The 15,588-nt window shown below is 39.8% G+C and overlaps 1 protein-coding gene across 3 annotated transcripts in view; it reads left to right on the top strand.

Moving 5' to 3' along the window:
- Positions 1–4,479: 4,479 nt before the first annotated feature.
- Positions 4,480–15,588, top strand: part of tp53bp2a (tumor protein p53 binding protein, 2a) — a 39,965-nt gene continuing 28,856 nt past the window's right edge. For all 3 annotated transcript variants that reach the window (XM_080016694.1, XM_080016695.1, XM_080016696.1), the window contains exons 1-2: positions 4,480–4,534; positions 4,922–5,057. In XM_080016694.1, the coding sequence (XP_079872820.1) occupies positions 5,031–5,057 (27 nt within the window). In that variant the 5' untranslated portion in view covers positions 4,480–4,534; positions 4,922–5,030. The remainder of the gene's footprint in view (positions 4,535–4,921; positions 5,058–15,588) is intronic.

Consider the following 15,588-nt stretch of genomic DNA (forward strand, 5'->3'; position numbering starts at 1 on the left):
GTTCTTATTCTTCTTGTTCTTATTATTCTTCTTCTTCTTGTTCTTCTTGTTCTTATTCTTCTTGTTCTTATTCTTCTTCTTCTTCTTCTTCTTCTTCTTCTTCTTCTTCTTCTTCTTCTTCTTCTTCTTCTTATTATTATTATTATTATTATTATTATTATTATTATTATTATTATTATTATTTTTCTTCTTCTTCTTCTTCTTCTTATTATTATTATTATTATTATTATTCTTATTATTATAAATAGCTTTTGATTGACAGGTTTTCGTACGGAAGCTTATTGGGGCCCATCATACAAATATTGATATTGCCATGTCAAAAACTTGATTTGACCTGAGGGATTGACGTCAGAATGCTGAGCGTTATGTCAGAAAGAAGACGTCAACTCACGCAAAGATGACGAGCAAGGCCGACGCGTTGCACGTCGCTAGCCGTCGGTCCGGTGCTGCCTTCAAGTCGTGTGGGAATTTTGGTACGGAGCGCCTGCTCGCTCGAAAGAATAACTTCACGCCCTTGTGTTTGAATTGGTGGTGCCACGCCTCTCGTATGCTCAGCTTTGTAGAGTTGCGTTATGAACGTGACTTTTCTTCGGCCCCGTCTTTGATTTTACTTTAATTTGGGTTATTTTGTCGTATGTGCTCGTTTGCTCTGCTTCCGGGATTCAAGCATCGAGTTAAGTAGTAGGAGTTAAGTCAAATACAGACGAAAAAAATGGAGAAATGCACTTCACAGAAGCCATTTTAGACAAGGATTGCGGTGCCAAAAAAAAGGGTTTATGTTATTAGATTAAATAAACCCTACTATCTTTAAATTTGTTAAATAATTTAGAATTTCTTTGTTTATATTATCGATTATCGTCACATGCTATTATTTTATATCACTATCCTATTCATTACATTAAGAGGAAACTTTATATCAAAATGTTTTGGCTATTTAAAATCTGTTTAAACTTTGTGGCTTTTTAAAATCTGTATTTATGAGCATGCTAAAATCATAATATCCTAACAAAAAGATAAAAATGTTGTATCTTCTGCGAAAGGGCCCAATTGTTATAGTTCACTGTTCACTGCCATTGTTATACTAATAATAATAACAACAACAACAACAACAACAACAATAGCTGCAGGCGGCAATACACAGGGAACATTTAGTCGTGTTTGGTACGTATTACAGTTTCCCAAAATTTTAGTTACAAAGAAAAACCTTTCCTGCATTCCGGTGAATTTTAGTGCATGTGACTCAGATTAATGAGCGAACAACTGCTTACTACAATATACTGTTGTGAAAGACAAATAAAATCGAAAGGTACATATCATTAAGGACACAGACAACAAAAGCACCAACGTTTAACCCATATTTATTCAATATTTACTAATGTACTTAGAAAATACAAAATAGAGGTTTCAACATCAGTTCGTCAGTGGTGGGTGCAGGGTCAGGGACTGACTGGGACTAAGAAATGGTCCTGGACTTTTTTACCCATACCAGTCCACCACAACCAGCCTGCGGATACTCCACCAACCCCGCTGCACATACAAACACACCAGCTCTTGATAGCACCGCTTCCAAGCATAATGGATACTCTAGGCTACTGTAACAAAAATATTTTAAGAGCAAATGTTTGTTGCCAGCAGGCCACCACTGTGAGGATACCATGATTGATTCAGGCGGTCAGTGTTTTATGAATGTCTTTGAACAGCCTGTATAATCTATTTCAACACAGGAAATAAATCAGATAATAATACCATTGCCAATTTGATCACTTTAACCTTGAAAGGTGAAGGACTTACTTTTCAAGGCAGGTCTATAAACAATATATAATAACAAACATCAAGTACTGACTACACATTTCTACTTTTAAGTGCAGTCAAACAATACATATTTAAATAAACAAACAAACTCTAAATAATATCTAAAATTGAACAAAAATGAAGTACTGTTCATTTTACTTGTACATATTTCTACTAGTGCTCAGGTATTGCTGGTCCATAAATTATAAAAAATAATATCAAAATTTGATATCTCTGACTACCTTTGAAAAAAATCCCTCACAACTTGGAAAAGCAAATGCTGTTGCGCATCGCTTACAGTGTTAAAGGACAAACCATTAATGTTGGTGCATATTCCTGGGATAAGGAGAATCCTAAACTGTGTGATTTCATTTCATGAATGGATAGCTACGTGGCTGGATTATTTGGAAGAGAGAATTGGTAAAAAAAAAAAGATATTTAGCGGCTGATTCTACGTTTTTTCACCACCATTTACACTTTTAATCGTATAAGACTTTATTAATCTATTAAGTATATGTTTATAGATTCGGATGCTCAAATCTGAGAATTTGCTGCTATTCTGTTGTGTCAAATCATCATAAATTATATATTTGAGGTTTTCTGTCGGTGAGACAAAACAAGGCAGTTCTAAAAGTCACCTAGGACAGTTTTCCCGACATTTTACAGAACAAAAAATGATTTACTTATTTATTGAACAGCACCGTGCACGGTGTGAATGAACATTCAGTACCACAACCTACGCATTTATAGTACATTGGATGAGGACGTCACAAAGCGTCCAATCCGTCTCAGGTTTTTGAACGTTGCCGTGTTGGTTAAGCATGAAGCACAAGAGTTTGGTCAAATTTAATCGGTTTTTCACTCATTTATAATCTGTATGTGGATCGATTTGGACAAAGAAAAAAACATGAGATGTCTGTGACCTACTGGTTCTATCGACACCTCAATCGTGGCCGTACCTTTAGCGATCGTCCTGTTCTGACAGCCACTGATACTTTTAGCCCAATAATTATTCAGAGTATAATAAAAATCAATAAAAATTGTTAGGATTTATTTTTGATGGAGCTTTAAATAATAATGAAAATAATAATAATAATAATAATAATGAATAATAATTCATTTAAATTATAATGCGCCTTTCATTGGGGACCAACCTCAAGGTGCTACAGGGGGAAAAAAATTAAGACTGGAACAGCAGAGAATAATTAAATAAACTGAGATAAAAAAAAAAGAATAAAAACAAGATTAAAAAAAAAAAACAGATCAGACAGCTATGCTGTAAAAAGAAGCTTTCCTCAAGGAAGGCTTTCAATAGAGTGCTAAAGGAATGAGGTATTTTTTTAGGCCAACATGGAAGTTACAGTAGCATTGCCTTGGTTCCCTCGACAAAAAGCCAGTGGGATTTTTCTATTGGATTTTGGATTATTACAGAAAATAAGCTCTGTGGCAAACAAATATTTATGACACTTACACTTTATTCAGAAAGATAATCTTCACAAACAGTGTGATGGCATTTAATGTCCCTGAAAGCATATGTAGTCTCATTTAGCCGCTTGTAAGCAACTGCCTTTTTTAAGACACGTAAAAGCTTCAAAATACACGTGTGGGATATTTACGTACGGCGTATTTCACATTGTAAAACAAAACGTGGAAAATCTCTTAAGCTTGTGTTAACCACAGACCTTATTTTAGGCATCAAACCAAAAACCCATTCAAAATCCCATTGACTTTCAGACCGAAAGTGCCAAAATTTAAGCTTATTTCCGGGTTTTAGGATTAATTCCTGCGGCACTCTACGAGAGTAGAGTCTTGAGGCCGGTCTAAACAGTCCAGAGACTGGTGTGCCCTTAGGTGCTCAGGGATGAGGTTCACAGGCGCGAAATATAGAAAGTCTAGATTGTTTAATGCTGTCGCGATAGTGTTCCACATCAGCGGCAGCCATCTTGGCAAGGTCCCTGAACGGCGATATCAGACCGTTCCTTGTCAGCGGCAGCGCTCTTGGTAAGGTCCCTCAACGGCAAAAGTGGATTCCACAGACCGTTCCACGTCAGTGGCAGCCATCTTGGTGAGGTCCCTTAACGGCGATATCGGGTTCAACAGACTGTTCCTAGTCAGCGGCAGCCATCTTGGGAAGGTGCACCAACGGCTCTCCACTGCATCGTCATCGTATCAAACACGCCCCATATTAGATAAACAGATGGAATCGAACCGACCCTGGCAAGGTCGGGGGTAAATCTGTTTGAATAGGAGGGCGGCCAGACGTATTCTGCAGTGCAAATGAAACAGGAGCGGCAGATTTGTCTAGTTCCCAGTTGCCGTTTCCGTAATTGCATTTGAATTATATTTATAACAGGTGCCTCAAACTAGAGGTCCGGGGTTTATTGTGTTTGTTGTGACCCACTACATAGTTGTGCAATATATAATTTCGTTGACTGCTGCCCACAAATGAATTTTAAAAATCACAATGCTTAATATTGTGTGATTATAATTTGAACCGTTTTTCCAAAAACAAAATAAATCACAACAAAGACCGAACGCTGCGTCCAAACCTGAAGCTCGTAGTTCCCATCTCTCCCGCGCGACGCGAACGCAGCGTGGGAGGAGGCGGAGCTTGCAGCCCCCCCCCCCCCCCCCCGGAGCTAAATTCTCCAATTCCACAGCGTTTCCTCCCACGACGTCACCGTGGGAAAGGCTCCGCGCTGCTCGGCAACACTGTCAACGGGGTTTCGGTCTCAAGCCTGCGGTAAGTGTTCCGAAACAACTACTCCCCTCCCACCCCCAGAAACGACCGAAATAGCGCCGTCGACCAGAATGTCCGAAGTTACTCACTGAAACGCGGACGCCGTGGAAAAGTCCGTTTGTCCGTGTGTGTGTGTGTGTGTGTGTGGGGGGACGCACCGTCGCTCCGCGAACTAAGCGATTCCACAAACAGTCGCCGCGGAAAGTTTCCTGCGAAGGCCGCATTATCCGTAGCAACAGGTCCGCGGACCGGGCTCGGGAATTGTGATTAACGGGTCTATTTTGTTTTATTTTTGTAAGCAGACGAATTTGGTCGAAACAAAAAAAACAAAACAAACAAACAAAACAAACAAAACAAAAAAATACAGCTTCCCTGTGTTTCTGTGGACAGGGCAGGACTCCAAAGTGGAAAGAGGCCGTTGCGGGTGCTCGGGCTCCCGGGTTCGAGCGATCGCATTCCCGTCGCTTTCGACGAAACCAGCAGCAGCGGGACGAGCCTGATGCGGTACGAAGCTAAGATGATGCCGGTGAGTGCCGATTTATTTTGTATTTTTACTATTAGGATGAACTTTTTCGGATGGGGGGGATATGTGTCTCCACCCCACCCGCCCACCCACCGCCGCCCTCGGCGCCCGGGTGAAAGTTAAAGCAGCCCGCGGTGTTGTTGTGCCTGGACATTTAAAACCCGACGTGGCATCGCGCTGTTTTGGAGCCCGGTCTTCTCCCGTCGCAGAGACATTTTGCTATTTAAGGTGTTTTTCCTTTTCCAATAGTCGTTTACATGTATGCTGTTTATTTTATTTATGCCTTTTATTTGCTGTGTGTATATTAGGCTAGAACCCTTTTAAAGCTGTATTGTATTTATTAATGGCCATTATTAATATAACTATACTATAGTTACTATATAACTAAACCTAAAATGTATTCTATTAATTTATTTATATTATGTGCATCTTGTTAGCTTTTTGGGATACTATCTGTGGTGTATGACAGGTGCCATACGAATAAAGATTATTATTATTATTATTATTATTATTATATGTGTGAGTTAAATTGGTGTTTTATTTGTCAAGGTCACTAATGTGTCTATCCAACCAGTTTCCAAATCTGACAGATAGTTTTGGCTCTTGCCTATAGTCATTGTCATCATCATGCATCGTATCTTATAGCTATGGCCTTTTCATATCAGGAACCCTTAATTTTATCCGCGTTTAGCCCCCAACCCCAGTTTATCCCCATTGACAGAGTGAGAGAGATAACAGTTGCACTGTGATCAAACAGTCTTCATTGTACATTGGTGAACGTTGTGTAATTGGAAATAATGGTGAAGTTGAACTATTAATCATTTTACTGGGGGCCACCTGAAACCTCCTGGGGGTCTCAGGACGGACTGCTTTAGAGTACGCAGAGGGGGTTGTTGCCTTGGGCTGATATTTTTCTAGCTCCTCAACTTATTCGAACTGCCTGCTGTTATGGAGAGCTGTCATTAAAAATAAAAGTCCAAGCGGAGTGAGTCAGGATTGCTAACTGGTTAAGATGTGATGTAGTGCTTAATTATTCAGGGTGGCATTCATTTGCTTGAGAGAATTGTCTGTGTCAGTTATCTGGAGGTTAAACCTTCCATTAATGCTAAAAACGTCTTTTTTGTTTTTGTGGGTGGTTTCAATTCATGTGGGATCTTGCTGCTTTGAAGTGTGCAAATCAGCACGGCGTAAAGCAGCGTGTTACATTCAGTTTCCATGGATTTTGTTCATAACACACTGCAAGAATGCCAAGTCTGATCCCACCCCTACTCTCTGCTAAACCCCCCTTTCCAGTAAAACGGCCGGATCAGTGAATTAATCATATTGCGGGAGAAAGACAGAGTTGCGTTGAGATGAGACCTGTCTGACGCATGGCCCAGCTCTGCTGCGATGACGCGATCTTAAGGACGTCAATTTATAATGTCGATGAAGGCATGTTTCTCTTTTAGATCTCTCTGTCAACAACACCAAGACCTTGGCCATTTAACCCCTCTACTCTCCCTGGATATTTTTTTTTTTTTTTTTTTTTTGGTGGGGGGGGGGATGCTATAGCTTGCCTCTTAAGGAGGAGGGGGTGCTATACCTTGCCTCTTTAGGATGTTGTGCTGTCAGCTTGATCAGTGGAAAGTGCTTCTGCTATAGCCATGTTTGACATGAGGTATTGTCTGAGCTTGTGTAAATATCCCATGACCCTGCTTGGGCGGAACAGAGGCTCACCAGGAATTAGAACCTTGGTGTCGTGTGTGTGTGTGTGTGTGTGTGTGTGTGTGTGTGTGTGTGTGTGTGTGTGTGTGTGTGTGTGTGTGTGTGTGTGTGTGTGTGTGTGTGTGTGTGTGTGTGTGTGTGTGTGTGTGTGTGTGTGTGTGTGTGTGTGTGTGTGCTGATAAGGGACACTATTGAACAGTTGCAGGCTACAACTCTTCTCAACATGTTTTGTCTTTATCTGCAGTCAAACCATCTTTTGTTCTGCTGTTGAGTGATGACTTAAACATTGAGAAATTATTTATTTATATATTTAGGGTTCTTTTTTTAGGCAGATAGTGTTGTTTCTGGGCTTCACTTGCAGTTGTGGGAACACACACATCTTTGTTATGCACATTCTTTGTTTTAGACCACAACAGTTTCATAGTCGAAAATTGCTTTCCTGCCACATATGGGATTTCCAACATAGAATTAGCTTCAGGTCAAAGTGCAATGACATGATATGCCAGAACATTTAAACTAAACCGAACTGTCAACAACTGATACATGTAGTACAGAACACCCAGAACTTGCAAATAGTGAAATTATAGACTTTGCGGTGGCATAGAGACAATCGTGGTGCACGATGCAGCTCTGGAAGGCTTTGCTATCTTTGTCAACACAAACCTGAGCAGGGTTTCTCTGTGGTCACCACAGGACTGGTATCGGCTTTTAAGATGAATGGATTATAAAACTCTCTTGATAACGTTCTGCTTATGTGAAAACCCATTTCTAAGGCCATTAGTCATCAGCAGCACTCTCTAGCAGTTAGTATCTTGTAACATTATTGTGGTGGTTGTGCAAGATTGGTAATGGAGCAAAGCAATTATCCCAAATAAATATTGTGAATAGATAAGTCTGTTTTCCATTACTCTAATGCTAAATCAAACCAGTTTCCTATGAGCCTCTTTTGAAGAGACAACATACCACTGTGTAACCTGAGCATGTATTCTTTTTACCTGTTTGAAAATATCAAGTAACTGAGAACCGAGTAACTAATTTTGAACTTCCAAGTACAAAAACAATTTAAATAAATAAAAGATCCAATACCAGCAAGGCCTTGCATTTACACAGTAAGGACATTGTGATAGTTAGGTCTGAGGCTGAAACATTAGTCCGCCCACGGGGAGCAGAGAGTCCAGCGTTGAGTCCACCATAAATGATCTGGGTATTTGTCTGAAAGAAGATGATACTTCTGTAAGATTAACAAGTCTCCCTCTATTCACCCTTACACCAGCTCCATGATTTTTTTTTTTTTTTTTTTTTTTTTTTTTTTTTTTTTTTTTTTTCTTCTGAATCTGATAAATTAGGTTTTTTCCAAATGTCTCGCTCCAAGGAATTTATTTATTCTGTTTTGGCCAAATTAGGAGTGTTCAAAATGTTCAGGTTAGCCTCAAGTTCACCTTATCTTTTTAAACCAACCTTATCTCTCGCAGAAACCCCATAGCTTAGGCTCGCAACAGCAGAATTTTAATATTTATAGATGATTAAATGCTACACCAAGCGCTGCAGTGCAGATAAAGAGAAGAGCATGTCCTAATCAAAAAGTCACCACTCACTGCAGATTCAGGAAAGCACACAGTTTGTGGAGCTCACTAAGTGCACCAGCAAAACTGTGTGCTCTGTTCCCCACAACGTTCCCTTGCCCGTTACCACTGACCCTTTCTCCCTCACTTCCTTAACCCTCTAATGCAGCAGGAAGAGCGAAGGGAGGAGATGAAGAGGAATAATGCATAAAACTGTGAGAGACTTCTCCGCTATCATGCGTATTTGAAGGACTGCCCTCCTGGAGCAGTTTCAAGTGGGCTGTTTTGAAGCCTCGGCTTTGGCAAGGAGGGCAGAGGCGTGCACAGGGGGAGCTGCTGCCGCAGTCTCTGGAGCCGCTTGTCTTTATAAACTCATCTTTATCACATTCAAGAGTGACACATTCACTTAGTTGACCCCAGTGCGTGCATGTGTGGACCCACAGCACAGGTTTAAACTCAATAGATTATATATTGTCATGGCGACAATTAAAAGTTAAACAGTTAAATTGCATATCGTTATATGCGTATACTGTATATGCTACATATCTTTACTTCTCATCCTTCACTCTTTCCCAGTACCTGGAAATCAAGAGTTCTGCAACTTGGCTTAAATTTAAGCACTGTATTTGCAAGAAAGATTCTTACGGCTCTCGCCCAATTCAGTACCATCCTACAGTTTACTAATTGCTAAAAGCTTGCAATGACTCTCATGGTCGCATCATTGCCACTGGTATTGATTTTTATTATCTATAATGGACTTTTCATTTAGTTGTTATCCTGAAGCAGCAGTGTAATTCTATTACATCCATGGTGCTGTGTTATTTCTGGCCTTGTGAAATGGGGATCTGCAGTGACACAGTGTTGTCCACTTTTCATTTAACTCAATGACGAAGCAATTGAGTTTGACCTTGAGAGACTAGACCAGAACAATTGACCCATACATGGAGACAATGAAAACAAGGGGCCATTCTATCCTATAATACAATAGGATATAACCTTTCCAAATTGACATACGTCTGAGTTTGTTGACCCACGTTGTTAGTTTTAATACACTTTTACATGCCAAACGCTTGCCTGCGGGTAGCACCACTCTTGTACACACACGTGCATATTATTGGAATAATTGTTGGTAGTGCCGTTAACACACACACACACACACACACCACTCAATTCTTTAATTGGCTCTGACTTAAATATATATCTTACTGTACTCAGTCGTGTCAAGCCTTTGCCACAGTTACCCAGAGACTCCAGAAAAACCTGTTTCCCCAAAGATTGCCCAATGGGTAATAGCAGAGAGTAAAAGCACAAGCATCTATCTCAAGTATTCCAGCAATCTGATGTAAGAGGGAAGCCAAGTTGGGGTTGCAGTGTCAAATTAATGACTGTTATTAAAATGACACTGTTATGAATCACTTCTTAAAGACGGATGACTTTTTGAGCTAGTGAAAGTCGACAGGACATTTTTGTCACATTTCAGTTTCATTGTAGTTTTTTGTTTTTTTTTAATTTTTTTTATTTGTTATCATTTAAAATTTACAATACCTTTCAGGATACAACTCTCAGGTGTTTAGTACGCCAAATTAGTAGTAATTATTAGTGTGTCCAAAACCATAGTATGTGGAAATACCAACATCACATGCTATAGCCGGTGATAATTTAAAGACTGCATACTGTGCTGTTAAACGTATCCCACAATGCAGTGCAAAACGGTTAAAGGTTTTTATGCAGTGCTGTCATCAACCTGCAACGTGCTGAAAGGAAATGGAGCGGCTATCCGATGATTTGATATGCCCAAGAAGCAGTCATTTTCCACTTAAAGGATACTTTTTACCCACATACTTAAGGACGCTGGATGATAGTATGAATGTGTAGTATGTAGTACTCCATTCTGGACAGATCACGGGACATTCTCTTGTTTCAGAAAAGTTAGATGGAAATCCAAACATGTGTTTGCTAATCTCATTACAATGGTTTTTGTCGAGGGGTGGGATATATTAGTAATACTTCTCATGAATTCAGTCTTCTTAAGGCCAGGCATGTGCAGTGGCGGAGGTTGCCCATGGTGACCTTTTCATCAGGCGTGTTGTTTTTATTATTTTTTTTTATGTGTGAATGGGCATTGAGGTAGCGGATTGTCTGGACAAGATATGCATATTCATGAGGAACGTGTCCATGGTGCGCCCGCGATATGCGCACAATGGAGCGCAGGTCGCGGCCATCCGTGATCTGCGCTCCACTGTGCAAAAAGAAAACTAAAGAAACCTCCCGTCTCCTGTCGATAGAGTGCCCAAATGCGTAAAACTGGAGCTGGGGGGTCCATGTGCCTTTTTTAATTTTTATTATTTAGTTTTAAATTTATTTTTATTCTAACCATCTGTTAGTCTCTGGACAGTCCTGCTTAAGGCAACATATAAATTACATTTTACAAAAAAAAAAGAATGGCACCAAATGAAAATGATGGATCCCAAACAAGAAGTTCAGTTACATAACACCTGCATTTTGCAAGAAAAAACAAAAAAAACAAAAAAAAAACAAAACAGCCTACCCACCCCAGGCCCTGGTGTTGTATAGAACTATGTTTCCCGGTCGAGATCTGTTTTCCTCTACCCCTGCCCTCGTCCAAACTGCGACGGAAGCGCGTGTTCACAAAAGGATGGTTTTCTGTCCTAAGTACACTATGATCGCAATTTATCCTTGTCTTAAAACCACCTCCATAACTGTATAGCAGGGAAAACACATCCTGACTTCTGAGAATGTTACTGTCAGATACTCTTTCCCCCTGTGTTCAATAAGAAAGGAAGCTCAACCATCTGTCAAATTCAGGTGTTTCCCCACAATTTTTTATATATTTATTTATAACTTATCGTATATCATATGAAACACTAGGAGGGAGCAAGAATTAGTGTGAGAGTGCGCGAGAGACGGAGAACTGAGTTTTTAAAATGTGTAAAATCTTATTTCATTGAAGAGCTACATGCATCTCACACACACTAGTGTTGTCACGGTACTGGAATTTCTAAAAGAAAATTGACAACATTGAGGGCATAACATTTTTATTTTTTATTAAAAGACAAATATAACAAGGCTATAACATGACACTGAGGTACGACTTTCCTTTTCTTGGCTGGTAGCAGGGAACAGTAAAATGACTGTAGTAAACATTAACAATAATTACAACTTTTTTTTACATTAATAATCAATATTCTTGGGGTAGTTCACTTGTTCAAAAGCCTCAGATTGTCAGTGGTCAGATACATTCAAAAAGCACCAAAGTGCAAGTAAAAAAAGCAGAGCATTCAAGTGCATTTTCAAGCAACAAATCAGTAAAAAAAAAAAATCGAACAGAAGTTATTACTATTCTTATATGCAGACCTGCTCTACAGAGGTGAGCGAGAGTGACAGCCATTTTCACCATCGTCCCGAAAAAACAATTTTTACCAGTCCCACAATCAAAAAAATTGTTGTTGTTCTCAATGTTATCCTTTTACTTTGTTATTGTCATCTATAGTGGTTATTTGCATAAAAACACACAATTAAATCATTAGGATTTTCGTTTATTTAAATTTAAATATTTGTGGGAGCAGCCAAAAGGAAGATTTTCTTTGATTTATAATATATATATATATATATATATATATATATATATATATATATATATATATATATATATATATATATATATATATATATATATATATATATATATATATAGATAGATAGATAGATAGATAGATAGATAGATAGATAGATAGATAGATTGCATTAGTAGTTTTAATTATGTATTATAAGGCGCTAAGAACTAATGTTGGGGAAGTTAAACAGGGCATAATTCCCTCTCAAATATCTATTTTATGTTGCCGTGAAAACATCAACAAATTTCTCCTTCAAACAACTATTTATTCAAGTTTCTCGCCAAAAACAACATTTTACAAGATTACTTCTGAACACACCATAAGGTTCTAATGTACCTTTGCCCAACACTCATTTTTACTCAATAGGGCTTGAACAGTACATCTTAATGTAACTCAATGCAACCTCCTCAAGAGAGGAGACGCTCAGTTGTAGTCAGCCCCTGTATTCGAAAAAAATACTATCGCTATCGATGCACAGTTGATCCAATTTGTAATTTTGTAAGTGATACGCAAATAATGATAATAAAATCCCTGAATTCCCCCCGCGTCCTGCGGGAGATCTCTATTCGTCCCAAACACATTTTCTGTTGTCTCTGGGACGCCGTTAGTCAGGGAGCCCTGGACAATACACTTATCAACAGCAGTTCAAGGGGCCATCTTGTTTAATGCTCCAGTGACCGTCACTAACCTGCTCGAAATTCTTTATATAGGGTGGCCTGTCGGTCCTTCAGGTTCTTTGCTAAGTTGGTTGTATTAGCACCTTTAGTTACTACTGCTGCACTGCTCTGTGGCATTGCTTGCGTATGGGCTTGCTTGTGTCTTTTGCCTCTCCTTCAACATTGGCTTCAAATGCAAAGTACTTCCAAAAAGCACTCCTGCTATTTTCCTTGTCAACCAAAACTGGTCGCGGAGGCTCTGCACTTGCCATCTTTAATTAGCTAACAGTGTACAACAAGCCGGAGTGAATGAGACGAGTGACAAGAAGAAGACAGCACTGTGAGTGAGGAGACGGGGCTATGTGGGCACTCGCTGTCAGAGAGAAGAGAGAGCGAGAAAGCGCAGCTGGTATCAATACTGCGGAAAATGAGTATTGAAACTGTTTCATATATTCAGAATCTATGTATTTAAAAAAATCTATATTTTTGCAACCCTCACACACACACACACACACACACACACACACACACACACACACACACACACACACACACACACACACACACACACACACAATGGACCCTGGTACCACTATCGCACCGGTTCCTATACGATCGGTATCTACCGGACTGAATCGTAACGCAGAGTTCGGTGCCATGCCGAGCTGCCCAATTAAAATATTTGCCCTCCAGTGCTCCGAAAGCACCACGGTGCCTTCATTAAACAGTATCATTGGAAGCGGCCCACTTGAAATCCTCTGTAATCCTCTGTATGACGCACCGCCGCTTTCCTCTCCCATCCGACTCGAGCCAAACAGCAGCGGCGCTCGTCAATGTCACATTATGGTCATTTAGCCAATCAGATAAAAGGTGTGTTGGGAAAGTTTTTACTATTGATAATGTCCGGTTCATACAAACTGTCAGTTATTTGTTAACATGTGAGAAGTATATAAAAAAAAAAAAAAAAAAGTGATCAAGGACAAATAGGTTTAGTTCATTAAAAAAAATTGTTTTCAGTCGGGAACACCAGTGCTACTAGTGGAAAAAAGTTAGTCTGGCGCCCTGCATTAGCACAATATCTTTTGTGAATCGGACGCTGAGACGACACAGACAAATTGGTAAAATAAATATATATATAAATTTTTTTTTTATTTTTTTTTATTTTTTAATATTATTCTTCCTCGGCCACCATCAATTATGGAGTCCAATGTCGACATTTTGATTTATATACAGTTGTATATTGTACACGTTGTGTGGCCCAACATACAGTGCATCGCAGTTGCGTGCTGTGTGTTGGGGCTGCGTAGACGCAGACCGGTCAGTGTCCTTGCTGACCCCTGTCCACCACTGAAAGCACCTACAATCGGTAGGTGAGCATCAGAACTTGACTATGGAGCAATGGAAGAAGGTGGCCTGGTCTGATGAATCACATTTTCTTCTACATCATGTGGATGGCCAGGGTTAGGGTCCGATCAAGCATCTGTGGGATGTTCTGGAACAACAAGCTCGATCCAAGGGGGCCCCACCTCACAGCTTACAGGACATAAAGAATCTACTGCTAACGTCTTGGTAGCAGATACCACAGGACACCTTCAGAGGTCTTGTGGAGTCCATACCTCGACGGGTCAGAGCTGTTTTGGCGGCACAAGGGGGACCTACACAGCATTAGGGGTTATTAGTGTTGGTTTTAATGTTGTGTGGCTGATCTCTAGAGATGTTTCGATCGGTAGATCTTGAGACCTCTGTGATTAACTTCCATATAAATAAAAACTAAATATGTATATACATGAACGTCGTTTTTATTTACATGGAGGATTAAGTTAATCCTTAAAAGTTAATCCCAGAGATATAGGTCTTATGATCAAGCCTCATAGCTGCTCTGCTATGAGGTTCTCAACAGCTTAAACTGCATTATTGTTCCCAGTGTGTGAATGCTGAGCTGTGACACTTTGTCCTAAAGCCAGAGAAGCGATGCTCCAGTAGATGAGTGTGTAAAGGAATTGACATTCAATCGCTGTGGTACACCGCAGCTGCAGCAGTAACCTGCGCTCCTTCTCTTTTCCCAAAGCTATCGCCTTAGACTGTTGCAGGTAGGAAGTGTGATTCAGGAGCTGCCTCCTCCGTGCACAGTTGCTGATCGATGTGACATGACTGCAGCACATTCTGCCCAAAACTTTCAAAATTGTTTCAGGCCCTTGTTGTTTGAAGCTGCTGAAGGTGAAGTTCTCTCGGAAACTGTCATCTTACTATTTCTTTTTGTGTGTGTCCCGACTTGTTTCTGTCTGGTCGGCTGGGCCTATGAAGTTCTTATTTCCTTTTTTAATTCCGTTGCTGTTGTGTCAACCGGGAACATTGAGAACGAGTGTCTGGAGGCTGTAGACTCTCCGTCTTGCTTAAAGATTCTTTATTTGTCGCATCCAGTTATACAAGTATGCTGCAGTGAAATAATAAACATTTGGAGGACAAACTCTGAAGGTTTTGCAAAACAAAGTAGGAAGAAAATAATCGAAATCAGATAAATATATTCATAACAATATGCAAGGAAGCAATAATAAAAGCAAATAAATGTACATAAACAAATTTACTTAAATATATTTAATATGTATGCATGTACTGTAATATAATTACAGTATTAAACCTAAAGAAAATCTTACCTTAAAGGGATCTTTACTGAATTTTCCCTGCAGGGAAAACGCAGTGTTATCTTATCTTAAAAGTGGCATGAGGGTCTGCAGTCAATCTACCTCCCCGGAATTGTTTTAATGGTGATCGTGGCAATAAAAAGCATTATTAAAACATAAGCTGAAGCGGTGACTATGAGCTTGCCTTCTGCTAATGTATTCACTATTCAGTAGTGTCTCGTAAGCAGTAGTTTTGTCGTTTTAGTGCACAGAGAGCGCCGGCAAGATTGTGCGTAAGGTGAGTGAAGGTCGGCAGCAGTTGCACCAAACTGCCAACTCATCTCGATGGAGGCTGG

This window comes from Zeus faber, assembly GCF_960531495.2.
Source record: "Zeus faber genome assembly, chromosome: 16".
In the NCBI taxonomy this organism is placed as follows: Eukaryota; Metazoa; Chordata; class Actinopteri; order Zeiformes; family Zeidae; genus Zeus; species Zeus faber.